At 43.2% G+C, this 20390-nt stretch overlaps 1 protein-coding gene across 1 annotated transcript in view; it reads left to right on the top strand.

Annotated features, from left to right (window-relative positions):
- The window catches only part of LOC126334532 (heparan sulfate glucosamine 3-O-sulfotransferase 1), a 324346-nt gene extending 304340 nt beyond the window's left edge, over positions 1-20006 (top strand). The window contains exons 4-5 of the mRNA XM_049996889.1: positions 10713-10967; positions 19583-20006. Coding sequence (XP_049852846.1) covers positions 10713-10967; positions 19583-19897 — 570 coding nt within the window. The 3' untranslated portion in view covers positions 19898-20006. The remainder of the gene's footprint in view (positions 1-10712; positions 10968-19582) is intronic.
- Positions 20007-20390: the final 384 nt, after the last annotated feature.

Genomic DNA, 20390 nt, shown 5'->3' with positions numbered 1-20390 from the left:
CACAGTGCGGCCGATACCCCAGTTTGCAGATACCTCGCTGACTGTGTTTCGGCTCCTGCCGTATCCCTATGTTAAAAGAGGATCAGTTGGCTTTTCTAAGGATTCGTTTTGATGAATCACTGAGTCATCTGTTTTTGAATTTGGATGGTACCCGCATCGTTGTCCGTTTTGCTTCTCTTGTTGTTAACGACATCGTGCGCGTCCAGTGCCAAACCTTCGTTCCACCCATCTGTGACAGTACTGTACCTTAAGCCACTTCTGCCTTTGGTGTAACTACGTCAGAAAGGGCACATTTACTAGGACTGTAATTTTCTTCCGTTCTTCAGTAGGTGTGTTTAGATCTGTGGGTGGGTATCATTGTTGGTTAAGCTAATATATGATTCCAGCTATTCCATTCTCGCACAAAACAAACCGTATGTATAAAAATGGAGTGATTTCTGTATATTCCTTCTGTTATGCTAGTAGCAATTCTGTTTATTAGATCAATTACTGAATTATTCTTTCAAAAACTAGCGTAAACTATGTTCAAAATTTTGTTGGTTTCTGCACATTTTTTGATTCTCTTGTTCTCTTTGGTTTCGAACTTTTTTGGTATAAGTGACTGCAGCGAAATGAGTCAATAGGACTCAAGTTATTTATTACATATCAAATCAAGCATCTTTCAGCCGTCTAATTTCTAAACTTATTTTGTTTGGTTGCTAGTTTCGGCCATTTACTACGCCGTCTTCAGGCCGCTATCTGACGGGTAGGAAGATTCGAACCTTGGTTCCGGTAAAAATAGATATTGTAGATTTGTGGTCGCTGCAGCGATCACTTCAACCATCATCTGCCGACCAGAACCGAGGTTGGAATCTTCCTACACGCCGGTAAGGGGCCTGAATACGGCGTAGTAAATCGCCGAAACTCGTAGCCAAATAAAATAAATTTGGAAATTTACGTTGTACGTCATACACCATGCTCTTTATAGGTCATAGTGAAACTCAAACTGCGCTAATGAAAAGGCGACGATGTAAGTAACACATTCTATATTTGTGCCACACAAAATATTTAACAGAGTTTTTCAACTTATGTCCAGACTAATCAGCTAACCAACGGCTACCGTATGGCGCGCGCAGTCCCTGCCCTTTCAAGATAATCACAGCTCCGTGTCCCCATTTGCCGCGGCTACCGATGAATCCGGACTTTTTGGGGAGGTAGCTGCACCGGCGAACATATTACGAGCCTAAATTATTTCCGATATTACTTGAAATGACTCCTTTACAAGTGCCCGCCGTATCGCCGGCACGAAACCTTTCGACAGAACGTCCTTTAAGTACTTTAGGCACGCTACTAGACGGATAACGAGATTCGATAAAGGAATGCCATTATGCAGAACGGCTGACGATCGTAATTTCTTATGTCCCATTTGCATGTCTGCTTCGACCGGTTTTGATTATTTTGGAACACGGTTGTGAGAGATGTTGTTCGTCAAAATTTTGTAGCCTACTGAAGATTACACCACTGCCTTCCAGGCGAAGACTTGCCGACTCTGCCTCGGGAGTTCGTGTCACGGGCCAGTTTTGCGTGTCATCCCCTCCTCCGTTTTTTAACACCTCTCCTGCATTGGTAATTCGAGACCTACATGTACACTTCGCCATACATATGAAAATTAATCCAAATGGTTTACCCAGCAAGCAGTACCAAACAGCCGCATTTACTTCACTGTGTTTATTGTAAACCCGGCGTATTTTATCACGATGGTTCGGTTTGCGTCACTCATTAAACTCGAGCAGTGATTTTATTAGAAACACAGGTCAGTCACGAGATGGTACTCACATGCCACACTGGCTGATGACCTCTTCACGTTGACTTCCCTACTCATCTAAAAGGGTTACACATGAACGGTTTTTATGAAATACACTAGGTTATCTCTGATTAAACAGATCTCAATAAAGTGTTAGGCCATAGTTTTTAGCTTTCTAGGACTGTTCGCAGATGGCATATTTTTTATAGAACACTTGAGTATTTGATAGATGCTTTATGTGGCAATTTTAAAATATTATGACTGCTCGACTCCCGAATAGCACACAGGGAAATTCAATACCCAAATATTTCCGTGTGCGCGCAGATTTTCTTACTACGTCACTATGGAGACTGCTTGATTTGTAAAAATAAAAGAAAAAACAAAAAAGTAGGAAGTTCCAAAACTGTGACCTTCCAGGGGAAGTTATTTTTTAAATTTAGACGTCTTAAAACGTCGTTTTAACGATTTTTTGGTAGGATGTACGGCTTAACAGCGCCCATCCTCACAAATCGATCACTGACCGTAGTCATTTCACCCCATGTAAGTGGGAGTCAAGATAATGTTCTGGAATTTGGAGGAGAAAGTTGTTTATAGAAATTTCGTGAAAAGGTCTCACCGAAATTAATAACGCTTTTGTTTTAATGATTGCCACTCACACTCCCTTATCGTATCCAAGACACACTCTCCTCTATTTCATGACACTAATAAATGTTTTCGATGTCCATCTGCGAAAGATTCCATACCGTGCAGCAGTACTACCAAAGACGATGGACAGGCGTAATTTAGGCAGTCTCTTTAGTAGATTTGTTGCTTCTTCTAAATGTTCGGTCAATAAAACGAACTATTTGTTTCGCCTTCCCCACAACATTCTTTATGTAATGGTTATAATTTAAATTGTTTGTGACTGTAATTCCGAGATGGTTCAAATGGTTCAAAAGGCTCTGAGCGCTATGGGACTCAACTGCTGTGGTCATTAGTCCCCTAGAACTTAGAACTACTTAAACCTAACTAACCTAAGGACATCACACACATCCAGGCCCGAGGCAGGATTCGAACCTGCGACCGTAGCAGTCGCACGGTCCCGGACTGCGCGCCTAGAACCACGAGACCACCGCGGCCGGCAATTCCGGGATGGTTTGGTGAATAGAGAACTTTTAAATTTGTGTGATTTATCTTGTAACCGAAAGTTAACGAAACACTTTCAGTACTCCAATGGAGGACCTGACCCTTCACTGAATAACTATCAGTTACTGTGAATTGTGATCCTTACGACAGGAAATCAGGAATCCAGTCGCGCAGCTGAGACAATGGCACTCAATTTGATTACAAGCCGTTTGTGAAGAAATGTGTCAAAAGCCTTCTGGAAATCTATAAATACGGAATCAACTTGAGATCCTCTGTCGATAGAACTCATCACTTAGTTTGTATAAAGAACTAGTTGCGTTTCACTGAAAGACACTTTCTGAATCCGTGGTGGTTATGTTTCGATACATCGTTTTCTTCGAGATATCTCACGATGTTGAACACAGTACGTGTTACGTAATCTTACTAGAAATCTGTTTCAATAACACCAGCCTATAATTCAGCGGATTTCTTTCTTGTACACGTACATTGCTCTGACCTGTACAATTTGCAGCCTTCAGGTACGGATCTTTCGTCTAGCGAGCGGTTTAGTATGACTGCTAAAAACAGTGTTATTTCATCAATGTACTCCGAAAGGAACCTGACTGGTATAAAACATGAGCTGGAAAGCTGACCTTTATTCAGTAACTTGAGGTATATACTTATAAATTACTAGTGTTGGAAGTTTTTCTTAATTCGACTTCTGGCGTATTTACTGCACCATGTTTGTTGAAAAAAATTCCGCAAAATTTACTCAGTAACCCCACTTTAGCGGCGTTGACACCAGTGTCATAACCATTGCTATAGTACAGTGAAGATATTGCTAAGAGAACTTACGTAGGACCGAAGACTCTTTAGATTTTCTGTCAGATTTCGAGACATAGTTTCGTTGTGGAAACTGTTAGAAGCATCTTGCATTGAAGTCCACAATAAGTTTCGAGCATTTGCAGACTGCCGCGAGTCCTAATTTTGCATTATTTTAAATCTGAAATTCTGTTTTGTTCCTTCTGCGGCAGCGTCCTGTCTTGTTTTGTGTACCTTGATGGCTCTTTTGCGTGCATTATTAATTAAGTGGATATAAACCTCTCAATTTCTTCAAATTTGAGCCATATTTGGTCGACGCTTACATATTTAGTATAGAAGGAATGGAGACTGTCTCTTTTCAAAGCGTGAAGCAAATTTTGATCTGCTTTTTTAAATAGATATACGAGTGTTTCCCGTTTATTTTTGGTGGATTTGGGTGTTACGGTATTGTCTAGTTATAGCGACCATTTGATCTCTAATCCTTGTATCCGTCATGACGTTCTCTATTTGCTCAGGACTGTTTCTCGCTAAGAGGTATAGTATATTATCGCAATCATACCTGGTGTGGACTTTGGAATCAAAGGATCAAAATAATTTTGGGAGGGAACAATTAGTACAGTCCCGAATGAAGTTTTATGTATACCATCCATCGACTTTAAACTTATTTTCGCCAAGCTATCGGGAGTGGATCGAAGTCACCGCAAACTATAATATCTATGAGTCGGGTATCCATTCAAAAAGAGACTCAAATTTTCCTTGACCCTTTCAGCAGTTATATCATCCGGGCTCGAGGGGGCGGGGGGGGGGGGGGGCGTTAAAAGAAACCAATTATGAATTTATTTCAGTTGTCAAGTATAATTTCTACCCATACGAAGTAACTGACACGATCACCTAAGTGCCTGGATCCTATTAAGGAATTAAATTACTTTCATGCAACTGGCTGCTGATTATTTTGGTATATGCACCTACAGTTGTTGAAGATGGTAGAATATTAATACCTAATATCGTTCTATCGGCGATCAGTCTCCAGTACCAGTCATAACTGCCTTACTACCCTATTAAATGGAACAACCCTATTAAATGGAACAGCTCAGCAGTTCACGATGACGCTGGATTTTGTATGGGTGGCACTAGAGGGTAAACAGTGGTGCTTTCCAAACAGTGGTCCGTGGAATGCCGGTGCGACTTCACGAGCGCTGACCTCACCATGCGGAGGTGAACCCGCTAGTCTCCATTGCTTCCTGAACTGGCCGAGCAGCAGTAACACAGTAAAGTCTAGTCGCCCACTACGGATCCGATCGTCTAAACGACTCGTGGCTTGGAACTTCGTGATCATATTCTTCACAGCGACATATGTCACGGGGCCTTTACACGTTCGAGTACCCTTCTTATGGCGATAGCATCGTAAAGCAGCAGTAGCGGGTTTTCCAGTCTGGTACTAAAGCTTCACTAACAGTGCTTTTTCTGGTGAAGTCAATATGACGCGATTGCTGGATCTGAATCGCTCTCCCACTTCACTTAATTCTACGAGTGCTATTCGGAAAGTAAGTTCCGATCGGTCACGAATTGGAAAGCACTGTGAAAATCCGATGAAGCTTTGCACAGCTGGGTTGGGCAGTGCCTGTAGTATGCCCATCGATCGCGGCACGTCTCTCTTTTCCGTTATGAGAGCACAGTGAGCACGTCAAGATGTCTAGGGAATAGCATCTATTGCCAAATATGGGGGCCTGGGGGACAGATATCGCCTGATGTCATGCAGCCCACATAACACAACTGTCATGCGGTTCCTCCTTCATGACAATTTTCATCGGCACTCTGCAGGGGCAATGAAGACGCTCTGGAGCGTTCTGGATGGGAAGTATTTGATAACCCACAACACAGCCCGCAACTGGCTGGCCCTGAGTTTCATCTCTGCTGCCATGAACTGCAGGCTTTGAAGTCAACATTTTGGCGCCGCCAACGACCTGCAGAGCAGAGTAGAATATTGGCGGAAAGGACAGGTGGCTGCCTTTCATGACGAGAATATTGGAAAGTTGGCACAACGCTGCGACACTTGTGTAAGTCGTAGCGGCGACTATCTAGAGAAGTAGCTGTAATGTGTGGCTAACAGTTGCAAATAAAACATTTTTGATTTTCACGGTGGTTTCCATTTCGCGACCGATCGTAACTTACTTTCCAAGTAGCCCTCGTATATACAATGCTCATATAGTGTCACTGATGTATTGCTGTCCAGCGCGATCTGTTGGCCGGTTTTTGCAATCGGTATCTGGTTTCAATAAAACCCCATATCATTTCAGGCATGTGATCAAGTTTAACTTTTGTACTTACTTTATTCCGTGAATTAGTGCATTTTCAAATGTTAACGGATTTCTGGGTCACTTTGTATATTTACAGCAACAGGATAAATTATAATTTGAGCACTTATAATATTAGACAGGTACACACAAAAAATTAGAAATAATAAATGAAACCAGAACAAAACTTCATTATTAATTTAATGTACCAGATAAAGGCGTTAAATTTAATTTTCCGCTACAGTTCCTGAGTATTAGTCAAATATGAAAAGTGCCATGTGCGTTTCTCACTGGCACAGTGAATACAGTATATCTGAGCATATTGCTTTAGTAGCGTACCACAACTGTTTTCAAGTTCTATTGGACTAACTTAAGAATATTAATAAATGAAACAGTACAAACTTGCCGCTTTCAAGTACTCTATTATAGTTTTATTTTTATTTATTTTTATGCTTCAAAGATTGGTGTTGCTTCACTTCCTTAAAAAAAAAAAAAAACTACCCAGGAGTCTGTTGTACAGTATAATAAGGACTCAGCTTTAGCAGTATATTTACCAGCCAGTTTTTGTCGCTTACTGTTGATTTAATAATTGTCTTTGACTCTTATGCTAAAATTGTACAGTTGTCTACGTTGCAATGGCGCATAATTTATTTTGATATACCATACACGACTGTTTCAGGTACGTATGCAGAGGGAGCTGTCAACATTTAATTTTTTTGTTATTTTGCACCACTGTCTTGCTTCTGCTGTCGTGGTCTTCAGTTCGACAGCTGGTTTGATAAATATTTCCAGGCTGCTCTATCTCGTGCAAGACTCTTGTCTCTGCTCAACCACTGCAACCTACACTCACCTCAGGCTGCTTACTGTATTCGAGGCGAATCTCCCTCCACAATTTTTACGACCCACATCTCCCCCGTTGCGAAACTGACGATCTCTCGAAGGCTCAGGAAGTATGTTATCGACCAGCCCCTACATTCAGTCAGATTGTGTCATAAATTTCTTTCTTCCCTCTTGGCGCCAGCCTTCCAATACATCTGATTGGTTTTTTTTTATTGGAGCTTCAGCAGTTTGTTTATTCTGCTGTCCTACTCTATATTATTACACAGCACGATAAATGTCATTTTAAGAAATATAGCAACCAGACATTTATTATGTATTTGTATTTTACATAATACACGTTCGGGCTTTCACCAGCCTTCAGTTAGCGTAATACATATTTGAAACATCAGCAACTACATCGATAAAGCTGAAGATTGAGATATGTATTACGCTAACTAAATACATAAAATTGTGGCTGTATTTCTTAAAACAATATAATACACAGCGTGGAGCTCAACGACCAGTAAAGTAGATAAATTATTGAAGCTATATTTTGATGAATTAGTCCATAGTCCCGTACATCTTTAATAATGTGTTTACATCAACTGGATGGGACATTTTCTTTGTTAAAAATGTATAGAAGTGGCATTATTAAAAGTAAGCTGGTGTTGCAGTTTGCTTAGTTTCTTGCACAGGCTTGCTTGCTGAGCGCCATGTGACTCACACTAAGACAGAGTATGATTTATATCAGTTTCTGGCGGTGTTGAGTCGCTTTAACAACTTATTTTGCCGATATACGATCCGGTGGTAAATACCATAACCTTCCGGTGGAGAAATACTTATTTACTTGGCTGGTGCTAGTGAAGAGTACAGACTTATTTTCGCAGGAGCAGACCACGGGTAGTGTAGGTCATTTTGCCTTTTTTGCTAATAGTAAAAATTGTTTATTTAGAAAATGCACTGTAGAGGTTAAAAAACATGAATTTCTAACAGTCACGGTAGCGCTATTAAAAGTCTGCATGTTGATGGCAGATGTATATCTGCTCCTCTGCACATTATATCTACACATCTCTGAAGTGAGAGTGTATTATACAAGGTGAAGAAAAATGACTTAGTAGCGCGATTCCTCAGATACTGGCAATACAAAAATATCTGTCAAAAAATTTCGCCCTGCGCATATTTCGGGCATTAAATGGATATTAAAGATTGGCAATCTGGGAATACTGTAATCACGTGTACAGTAAGTACATCTGTCACTATACATCACTAGCGGTATGCAGTTACTGCTGTGGATAGCGTTTTAAGTCAGCATGCAGGAGGTCGAGGGTTCGATTCTGCGTCGAGGCTTATTTGTTTCTATTTGCTAAAAGTAGTCTGCGTGGTACGGTATCTGGGGTCTTAGTCGTCATACAGCGATTTCTGTTGGTCTCCTAAAAAACATTTACAGTTATGCACTAACGAATACGGAAATGGAAGTTTCATTGGTCACCATACTGGCAACAGTATGCAGACTTTTAACAGTGCTTGTAAGTGCAATTCACGGTCATAAATTCAAGTTCTTTAATCTCTAAAGCGCCCTTTCTTAATAAACAATTTCTTTCATTTTTTTATTTGTTTATTGAGATATTCCACTAAACAAAGGTTTTTCTCCTACTTAACAAATACCAGGAAGTTATTACATCTTTTACATAAGATCTTAATTTATCTCGTCTGGATGACCCTCAAGGTGTTTCGATCTTGTATATCTTCTTCCTCTGCGCCAGGTCTTCCCATTGTTAACCGTGCATTTTGGAGCCAGATGGTCATAGGGCGTCCTTGTCTCTTCTTTCCCTCTGGTTCCCATTCCAGGATCATTTTCAGAATTATGGCTTCTTCCATTCTTCTTACATGCGCGTACCATTGTAACATCCTTCTATCCATCACGTCATGTAGTCTACCTCTTACTTCCATTTTCTTTATTATTTCGTCGTTCCTTACTTTCTCTTTTGTAGAAATTCTTGCTGATCTTCTCCAGAAGCCCATTTCTGTCGCTTACAGTTTTTTTAGGTGTTTCAGATTTTTAGTCTAAGTCTCCACTCCATACATATCTACGCTCTCTAGTATCGACATATATATAATTTCTTGGCTCGATTTATTACATTTCCATTGCATAAGATTCAGTTGAGCATCCGAATGACCTTCCTTCCACTGCTGATTCTTTCATTAATTTCTACCTCCGATTTTCCCTACAACTGCAAAATGGATCCCAAATAACAGAAAGAATTGATCTTCTTAATTTTCTTTCCCTGTATGTATAACTCATCCGGGTCATTAGTGATGTATTCTGTTTTCTCATACAGAAACAGCAGTTCACCGGCGTTGCCTGGTGAAACGTTGTTGTGATGCCTCGTGTAAGGAGGAGAAATGCGTACCATCACGTTTCCGACTTTGATAAAGGTCGGAATGTAGCCTAGCGCGATTGCGGTTTATCGTATCGCGACATTCTGCTCGCGTTGGTCGAGATACAAGAACTGTTAGCAGAATATGGTATCGGTGGGTTCAGGAGGGCAATACGGAACGCCATGCTGGATCCCTACGGCCTCGTATCACTAGCAGTCGAGATGACAGGCATCTTGTCCGCATGGCTGCAACGGATCATGCAGCCCTGAGTCAACAGATGTGGTCGTTTGCAAGACAACAACCGTCTGCAAGTACAGTTCGACGACGTATGCAGCAGCATGGACTATCAGCTCGAAGATCACGGCTGCGGTTACCGTTGACGCTGCATCACAGACAGGAGCGCCTGCGTCGGTGTACTCAACGACGAATGGCAAACATCATTTTTTCGGATGAATCCAGGTTTTGTTTACAATATCATGATGGTCGCATCCGTGTTTGGCGACAGCGCGGTGAACGCTCATTGGAAGCGTATCAGTCGGCGTGATGGTGTGGGGTGCTATTGGTTATACGTCTCGGTTACCTCTTGTTCGCATTGACGGCAATTTGAACAGTGGACGTTACATTTAAGATGTGTTATGACCCGTAGGTGTACTCTTCATTCGATCCCTGCGAAACCCTACATTTCAGCAGAATAATGCACAATTGCATGTTTCAGGTCCTGTACGGGCCTTTCTGGATACAGAAAATCTTCGACTGCTGCCCTGGCCAGCACATTCTCCAGATCTCTCACCAATTGAAAACGTCTGGTCAATGGTGGCCGAGCAACGGGATGGTCACAATACAAGTCACTACTCTTGATGAACTGTGGTATCGTGTTGAAGCTGCATGGGCAGATGTACCTGTACACGCCATCCAATCTCTGTTTGACTCAATGCCCACGGTGGTTGTTCTGGGTACTGATTTCTCAGGATCTATACACCCAAATTGCGTGAAAATGTAATCACATGTCAGTTCTAGTATAATATATTTGTGCAATGAATACCCGTTTATTATCTGCATTTCTTGTTGGTGTGGCAAGTTTAATGGCCAAATAAAGTTTGTGACATGGGGCAGCCTTGTAACAGACCGTTGCTTGTTCTAAATTTCTGTGAATGTGTGCTACCAATTTTCACTTGACATATGTATCCTTATACATTTCTTGTATTATTTTAGTTAAACAATCAAACATTTTTTATCATTAGCAAAAGACGCAAAATAACTTCACAGCCCCTGGTCTGGTCTCCACTCTTCACCAACACCATCTATGTAAATAAACAGCTCTCAACTGAACCATCTGATGACGTAGTGGCAAAATAAACGAGTGACTGGCGCAATAATTGTTTTATTTGTGTTTATCAACAGTCGCAGTCTTCACTGCGCCGTCCGTCGAGGACGAAGTACTGAGTCGTGCAGTGTGTAACGCCGGTTGTGCGGAGAGGCTTGCAGGGTGACGGGTGGTGGCGTGCCGGCAGGTGCCGGAGCGCATCCGGGCGATGAACGCGAGCGTGAAGCTTCTGGTGATCGTGCGAGAGCCGGTGACGCGCGCCATCTCGGACTACACGCAGCTGCGCAGCCACGCGGCCGCCACGGCCGCCACGGCGGGCCAGCCGCCGCCGCCCGCGAGATCCTTCGAGCAGCTGGCGCTGCGACCCGACGGCTCCGTCAACGTGGCCTACCGGCCGCTCGCCATCTCGCTCTACCACACCTTCGTGCCGCGCTGGCTCGAGGTGAGCGTGCCCTCTGCTCTCCCCGCACTCGCCTGTCTTCCTCCACAAGTCCAACAAGTAACAGACCTGCGCAGCGACGGAAGTCTTACATAGTAGTTGTTGTTGTGGTCTCCAGTCCTGAGACTGGTTTGATGCAGCTCTCCATGCTACTCTATCCTGCGCAAGCTTCTTCATCTCCCAGTACCTACTGCAACCTACTTCCTTTTGAATCTGCTTAGTGTATTCATCCCTTGGTCTCCATCTACGATTTTTACCGTCCACGCTGCCATCCAATACTAAATTCGTCATTCCTTGATGTCTCAGAACATGTCCAACCAACCAAACCCTTCTTCTAGTCAAGTTGTGCCACAAACGCCTCTTCTCCCCAATTCTATTCAATACCTCCTCATTAGTTACGTGATCTACCCATCTAATCTTCAGCATTATTCTGTACCACCACATTTCGAAAGCTTCTATTCTCTTCTGGTCCAAACTACTTATCGACCATATTTCACTTCCATACATGGCTACGCTCCATACAAATACTTTCAGAAACGACTTCCTGACACTTAAATCTATACTCCATGTTAACAAATTTCTCTCCTTCAGAGACACTTTCCTTGCCATTGCCAGTCTACATTTTATATTCTCTCTACTTCGATCATCATGAGTTATTTTGTTCCACAAATAGTAATACTCATTTACTGCTTTAAGTGTCTCATTTCCTAATCTAATTCCCTCAGCATCACCCGACCTAATTCGACTACATTCCGTTATCCTCGTTTTGCTTTTGTTGATGTTCATCTTATATCCTCCTTTCAAGACACTGTCCTTTCCGTGCAACTGCTCTTCCAAGTCCTTTGCTGTCTCTGACAGAATTACAATGTCATCGGCGAACCTCAAAGTTTTTATTTCTTCTCCATGGATTTTAATACCTACTCCGAATTTTCCTTTTGTTTCATTTACTGCTTGCTCAATATACAGATTGAATAACATTGGGGAGAGGCTACAACCCTGTCTCACACTTTTCCCTACACTGCTTCCCTTTCATGCCCCTCGACTCTTATAACTGCCATCTGGTTTTTGTACAAATTGTAAATAGCCTCCTTACATGGTAATGACTGAAATTCAAATTCGGTAACTTCCTTTCCAGGAGCAAGACGCATAAGGAAAAGCACTTAATTTAAGCGATATGCAGCATCAATCATGAATGTATTGAGACGCAGTTTTTTCACTTCTGTTCTGGGAACGATGCAGGCTGCGTTCACAGTGGCACCCTACGATCGCAGGTTCGAATCCTGCCTCGGGCATGGATGTGTGTGATGTCCTTAAGTTAGTTAGGTTTAAGTAGTTCTAAGTTCTAGGGGACTGATGACCACAGATGTTAAGTCCCATAGTGCTCAGAGCCATTTGGACCATTTTTGAACAGTGGCACCGACAACGGCCGTCAGACACCGTCGCCACTAACCCGATAACATCGCCCCACAGTTTGGTGACGGTGTGCCCCACCTCCTTCGTCATCACGATTTGGTGGTTTCAACGATGTTACGTTAGATTAGGTTAAAATCAATTCTTTGTATAAAGTAGGTTACATTTTAACCGACAGGAATGAATTGAATATCACAACACTCCTGTGCATGGAGAATAGCACTGCAATGTGGCTTTTGTTCTTGAAAAGACGTCGGATGCATGTGAGTGAGCTACACAGCAGAGCCAAAGAAACTGGTACACCTGACTAACATCATGTAGGGCTCCCACGAGCACGCAGAAGTGCCACAACACGACATGGCAAGGACTAGACAAATGTCTGAAGTAGTGCTGGAGGGAACCGATATCGTGAATCCTGCAGGGCTTTCCATAAATCCGTAAGAGTGTGAGGGGGTGAACAGAACGTTGCAAGACATTCCAGATATGTCCAATAACGTTCATGTCTGGGGAGTCTGGTGGCCAGCGGAAGTGTTTAAAGTCAGTGCTCCCATATCACTCCAACTGCAGACGCTCCACTCCATTACAGAGGCTCCACCAGCTTCAACAGCCCCTGCTGACATGCAGGGTCCGTAGATTCATGAGGTTGTCTCCATACCCATACACGTCCATCCGCCCGATACTATTTGAAACGAGACTCGTCCGATCAGGCAACATGTTTCTAGTGATCAACAGTGCACTGTCGGTTTGACGGGCTCAGGCGAGGCGTAAAGCTTCGTGTCTTGCAGTCATCAAGGGTACACGAGTGGACCTTCTGCTCCAAAAGCTCATATCGATTATGTTTCGTTGAATGGATCGAATGCTGTCACTTGTTGATGGCCCAGCATTGAAATCTGCAGCAAACATTGAACGATTCTCTTCAATCGTTGTTGGCCCGTTCTTGCAGGATCTTTTTCTGGCAGCGATGTCAGAGGTTTGATTTCTGATATTCACGGTACACTCGTGAAATGGTCGTACTGGAAAATCACCACTTTATCGCTATCTCGGAGATGCTGTTCCCCGTCGCTTGTGCGCCGACTGAAACACCACGTTTAAACTCACATAACTCTGGATAACCTGCCATTGTAGCAGCAATAACCGAACTAACAACTGCACCAGACACGTGTTATATTATATATAGGCGTTGCCGACAGCAATGCCATATTCTGTCTGTTTAATACCTCTGTATTTGAATACGCATGGATATACCAGTTTCTTTGGCGCTTTAGTGAATAATTCCTTGTTTGATCTCAAATGAAATAGAAAGTTATCTGTTGCTACTTTTTTACTGCTCAAGGATTTTCATTAGAAATTTCACATCTTTGACCTCGATTTCTGGAGCCCCTTTCCAATAATTGTCTACGGTGTACAAATATTCAGGTTTAGCTAGGACGGTGTTAGAATTTGGAGTGATAGATTTATCATTTTATAGTGTTCTGGCATGTTCTTCAGCATTCTGGCTCCATCGAGTGCCGCCTAGTCATTGGTGTTTGTAATGGTAATCGCACATAAGTACTTGAACTTGTGTGTTCTTTTGGTGTCACCACACACTGTCTTAACGTCCACGTTCTATGATCTGCATCTTCTTTCTTACTATTCAACCCCCTATATTATACAGGTTACCTCAAACCTCTTTGGGCAAACTGAAACAGGAGAGAGTGGATCCACAACTGATTATATTAAGATTGGGACCAGTGGTCTGAAATGTATATTAATTGTGTTGTGGATAGCGGACAGCGTACACCGCATAACAACGAGGTAGCTGATAGTAATTGTTCAAAAGACGAGCGCCTGTCTCAGAGTGTGTTGCATCGACGCGTACTGTTCACCCACACTCATGCAAATATCCCGGTGTTTGTTGTACACCGGAGCAGACCTCCATACTGATATACTGTGCACAACTCAGGTCATACACGTGTGTCATGTGACGCACCCCACTGTCCCTGGTGTCAGTTGTCCATTGCATTACAGAGCTCATGACGTGTTCTTGGCGATCTGTGTAACTGTGTACAGTGCATGACGCGTAATCAAAGATGGAACGTTGCTCGACACGAGAGGTGGCAGACATGCATTTCATGTACGGTGCGACAGGATGTAGTGTCCGGAAGGCACCAAGAAAGTACATAGAACGCTTTCCCAACAGGCGTCATCCTGACTGCAAGAAATTTATCTCCGTGGGTACAGATTTACCAGAGGCGGTTTCGTTCACGTCAATGAGTGTCAGCAAGGTCCACATCGAAGGCATGTCCGAACACCAGGCTTTGAGGAGATGAGGTTGGATCGTGCGGCTGACCACTCACCAACAGGCACCCGTCAACTCGCCCGTGGAACACACACTTCGAAAGATGCGTGTGGACAGTACTGATGAAAGAGGTATTACACCCCTATCGTAAGGAAGTCTGGGAGCACTGCGACCACAGAATTTTGAGCCCCACGTTCACCTCTGTCAACCCCAGTGCCCACGGTGCTAAATTTCGTACAGTTTGTATTGTTCATGGAAGAGGCCTCGTTGACCTGTGATGGTCTTTCCAACAGCCATGTCTGGAATGAGGACAATCCCCAAGCCACGCATATCGGTTGCCAGCGGCAACGGTTCTCTGTCAACATGTGGGTAGGTGTTGTCCAAGATCACATAACAGGACCTTATTTGATGTCTACCAGTTTTTTTGGTCCGCTTTACCTGGTGTTCCTGCGAGATGTGCTGCCACAGTTCTTGGAGACTATATCCCTCATTGTCAGCAAAAGGATGCGTTTTCGACACGACGGTGCACCACCCCACTTCGACGTTAATGTCAGCGAGCAACTTCATTGCTGGATTGGAAGAGGAGGCGCTGTCCCAGGGCCAGCGCGCTCGCCGTATCTCACATCCGTGGACTTTTTCTTCTGGGATTACGTCAACATGTTGGTATATGAAACCCCCGTATAAACGGATAAAGATATGCTTGCTAGGTTCCAAGCTGCCTTTCTAAGGTACAACAGACACCACGAATCTTGGAGTGATTGCGGCAGAACTTCATGCGCCGTTGTCATGCATGCATTGACACTGGTGGTCGTTGCTTTGCACAGTTACTATGATCTACGTTGTTGTTACGCGGTGTATGCTGCGTATGTCCATAACAGAATTATAATGCACTTACGGCCATTGATTCCCCATCTCAATGTAATCGGCTGCGCACCCATTACCACCTGCTTCAATTTGACCAAAAAGTTTTGAGACACCCTGTATTACAGGCTGGTGCAGATAAAAGTACCCCTGTAACTCTAAAAGAAATGCAGTGAAATTACAGAAACGAAGAGTTGAACTAGACTTACCGTTTACTTATAATGAAACATAGAGTGAAAAACAGATTTACGGAAGATGCCGAAAGTGACACCCTGCAGCACCAGTACGCCGCTATACACTTCTAAGCTTATTCAGGTACACCGAGCTAAGGTTCGGATATCGATGGCGGTAACTTCACGGATGATTTTGTCTTTCAGTTCCAGTATGAGTGTGAATTTGTTTCATAGACGTCGCTCTTCAAGTGTTCCCACACGAAATAATCGCATTCGGTGAACGTGGTGGCCATCAGTGTTTGCTGGCAGTTTTGTTCCACAGTGAAGACATCAGTGACTCGTTCCAGGGACACCTTGGACGAGTGGCAAGTTGTCCCATATTGTTGGATCAAGCACTATTCTCTTTCAAATTCAGTGAGTTGAGCACAAAATGGGTGAAAAATTTCTAATTCATGCAGTGGCGTTTGAGGGTAGTGTCAGAGAATACCAGTCTCATTGATATGTGTTGCTGTTATACCGCACCAAACGCAGATTTTGTTTTCATCATTGAGTGGTTGCTGACACACATTGTTAGCGTTCTCCGTAGCCCTGTACCTCGAGTTCTGTGAATTCACATGAATGGAAAGGTGAAACCATGCTTCATGACTCATGATGTAATGGGAGGGAGCCAACAAACCAACGTTGATATTACGCAAAAGCCACGTGCAGTAATCTGACTGTCGTCCTTTCGTAATCTCATCAACGCATCTTATCATTCCCATAATGCCCCGCGGCCAGCCGTGCAGTTTGAACGTCCTAATGCAAACCATTCGGAATTTGTGACAATTTTATTTCACATAGGTCAATAACTGTGCTACTGCACTTTTTCATGAATGAGTTGTAGCTTATGTCATTTAATAAGTGTCATTCGGCTATTTTTACGTGTATTTCCCGACAATTCATGTCTCTCGGTAACTTAATAATATATGGGAACGCAAAAATATAACAACTGTTCTGTTAATTAAGTAGAAAGTAATTATTTTCAGTCATAATGGCTATGTTTGTGCACCGTGACTGTGTGGTGTAATTATTTATTTTAAGTTTCTGCTACCAGTCACTTTTTATTTTATGCTTAATCAAACACAATGCAACGCGTTTCGAACATGTTCTGTTTATCTTCAGCCGTTTATACATACAGACATATAGAGAAATGTTACTTAAAAATAAACCGTCTTAAACTAGATTAATCTAGAACTTTTGTCCATTGTTTTTTACTGTAGCTACTCGTGTGGCATTTGGGGGGAAGGAGGGGGGCAGTGTATGGCTGGAAATCGAAAGCAGTGATGTCTTCTGCTGATTTTCTTCCTTATGGTTGACTATGTATATCACAGCCTGTATAGGATGCAGGTAGATTTGCATCAGTTATGTGTTACGAAAATAGTGTAAAAGGCTTTTATATGACAGTTGATCACTTACAATTTCATCGTCTTGCTGCTTCACTTGCATCACTGGTGTAATGGTGGAGCTGTTGATTGACATTGCAGTACTGAACATCATATTTTGTCAGTGATTGCCAACGTAATTCACGGCACAAGTTGCTGCGATGTTATACACACAACACAAGAAGGAGGACTGTAACATTTGAATCTGTATCGATTAGCATGGAGAGCTGCATAAAACCAGTCTCAGGACTGAAGACCACAACAAACAACAACAACATCGATTATCGAAGTTTTGTGTCGATATTCTTAGTACTGACAGATTTGTAGTCAGTTATTTACATTGACATATCTTGAATCTATTTAATTAGAACTGGCTTAAGACTGTTGAAGAATTCTGAGTTTTTGAATTCGGTTATTTCATAAAGAAAGTTATCTTCATGCGTTGTGTTATGTATGAAAATTTCCATTCCTTCCATGATATCCATTCTTTTACTTTTTGCTATTTTGTGTAAAATTTGGAGGTTGTCTTCGACTTTCAAAGGGTAGCCTGTGTCTTTAATGTGAGTTGCTACTGCTGATTTGTTACATTTATCAAACCTGTAGCAGTCTAAATGTTCTTTGAATCGGGTTCTGAAATTTCTGCCTGTTTGTTCCATATAATATTTATTACATTGGCTGCAGGTAATTTTATAAATGCCAGATGCATCAAGACTTGTATCTGGTGGTTTTATATTGTGAATAAGCTTCCCGCTTAGTTTATTGTTGGCGCTGAAGCTGGTTTTTTCCTCTGTGTTTTTGAATAGTCTTGCTAATATGTCAGATACTATTCCAAATATGGCATTGTTACATATTTGACTGCTGGGGCACTGTCAGTTGTGAGTGTAGTTTGATGTTGTTTGTTCAGTTGTGACATGGTATTAATTAGGGAAGGGTCATGTTCATTGTTTGTTGCATTATATGTTATGATTAAATTAAAAGGAAGGTCAGCGTCGGCCGTAATATTGATGTTTTATTGATGGCAGAATCGATTTTCGATCCATAGTGATCATCTTCAGTGCTGATATGTACAAATCACAACTGTGATAACTTCTTAGTTTTGGTTATTGATAACTTGATAACCAGTGTCTGAGTTTAATTTGTACATATCAGCACTGAAGATGATCACTATGTGATCGAAATTCGATTCTGCCAACGCTGACCTTCCTTTTAATTTAACATATAAGGTCGTTGTGCGCGCAACACTCCATGAATCGCCAATTAATATCTTATGGTTTCTATAACTCATGCAAATCTGTCTGCATCCCATACATGCTGTGATATACATAGTCAGCCACAAGGAAGAAAACCAGCAGAAGACATCACTGATTTCGAGTGCTGGCCATACACCTCCCCCCTCTTTCCCCCTCAAATGCCACACCAACAGCTACAGTTAAAAAAAAAAAAAATGGACAAAGAGTTCTAGATTAATCTAGTTTAAGACGGTTTATTTTCAAGTAGCATTTCTCTATATGTAGGTATGTATGTATAAACGGCTGAAGATGAACAGAACATGTTCGAAACGCTTTGCATTATGTTAGATTAAGCATAAAATAAAAAGTGACTGGTAGCAGAAACTTGGAATAAATAATAAGCAGAAAGTAGTGAAAACCAAACGTAATCCTTACGACGTATGACTACTTTCTGATCGCTTGGAGCGCTAGTGTCGCTCCAGCTGTCAAACTGTAACAATTTTCGAACCAGTGTCGTGAGTGGGGGTGAGGTGGGCTGTTTCAAACTGCGCCATCCTACATTAATGAGTAATTCTATTCTGTTGGATGTATGATCAGCCAGTTATGTGAAACAACGTTTTTCTCAGTGCCCAAACATGTTTCAGCACCACTGTGCCAGTATCAGTGAGTTTTCGTTTTTATTTATTCTTTTGGGTTCACTGCCGCTACTTGTCGATTCTACTTCACGTTTGAGCTCCTCCACGTGGTCCCCTCTCACTGCCCCCTCATTTTCCTCGTCCTCGCTCTTCTCAATATAGAATGTGCTACATCCGATGAAGTTTCCTGATGAATAACCCTCTTTATCGGATCCTGCGCATCATTCCGATCGTCGGGCACCTCCCACTCCTGCACATCGAGAGATTCTTGCTTAACGCATACATACTCGATCCCTTGCTTCACACATACAAGTGGATCAGTCTCCACCTAAGTAGCTTTTTCTTCTGGTGCTGAATTTGTGGGAGTCGCCAAAAGAACATCTGTGAGTGCACAACTGGTGGACCTCACACTCAACAATTCTTTTTCTTTTGAAATCTTATGAGACTTAACTGCGAAGATCATCAGTCCCCAAGCTTACACACCCTACTTTACCTAATTTAACCTAAGGACAAACCCACACACCCATGTCCGAGGGAGATGCAAATCAAAATGATGGATAATTCTCCTGTGGGAGGCACTGAGTAAGGCACGGTTTTTGCTGGTTCCGCAGGTGTTCGACCGCGGCCAGATCCTGGTGGTGAACGGCGACCAGCTGATAGACGACCCGGTGTCGCAGCTGCGGCGCATTGAGCGCTTCCTGGGCCTGGAGCCGCGCATCGGCCACCACAACTTCTACTTCAACCGCACGAAGGGCTTCTACTGCCTGCGCAACGAGACGGCCGACAAGTGCCTGCGCGACAGCAAGGGGCGCCGCCACCCGCGAGTAGACCCGCGGGTCGTCGCCAAGCTGCGGCGCTTCTTCAGCGAGCACAACCAGCGCTTCTACGAGCTCGTGGGCGAGGACCTGGGCTGGCCCGAGGAGTGAGCGCCCGCCCGCCGCCGGCACCCGGCACTGCGCACGCGCCAGCGGCCCGCGGAGGCACCTGCAGGGCTCTCGAGCTGAGGCGGCCCTGCGTTACGGCAGTCACCGAGCGATCCGGAGACGGCCGCGAGAAAAGAACGAACGTCGCCCCGAGCCGCGGACGAGGTTGTCGCCGTCTGGCAGTCGCACGTAGAATCCACCACTGCTGGACCCGCAGACTCTGGAAACACACAGCACAGTACTGACGGCCAGATACTGAGCAAGCGAGAGCTGAGTGTTCAGGCGACAGCAGAGTCTATGCTACCAGTCGTAAGAGAGACGTCGTTTTTCGTTTTGTACATTCCTCCACACTCTTTAAGTTACCACAGACTGTACAACAAGAAAGAGGCGAACAATTCGCCACCGATGCTACGTGACTGCGGAACAGGTGAAAAAAGAACACTGCTAAAAAAGTGTAATAATTATTATAGTTTTGAGCCCTCAGGTTCATGTGCTC

This window comes from Schistocerca gregaria, chromosome 1 (assembly GCF_023897955.1).
Source record: "Schistocerca gregaria isolate iqSchGreg1 chromosome 1, iqSchGreg1.2, whole genome shotgun sequence".
Lineage (NCBI taxonomy): Eukaryota > Metazoa > Arthropoda > Insecta > Orthoptera > Acrididae > Schistocerca > Schistocerca gregaria.
The sequence above is the reverse complement of the archived record's forward strand: the minus strand, read 5'-3'. Positions and strand labels throughout refer to the sequence as shown.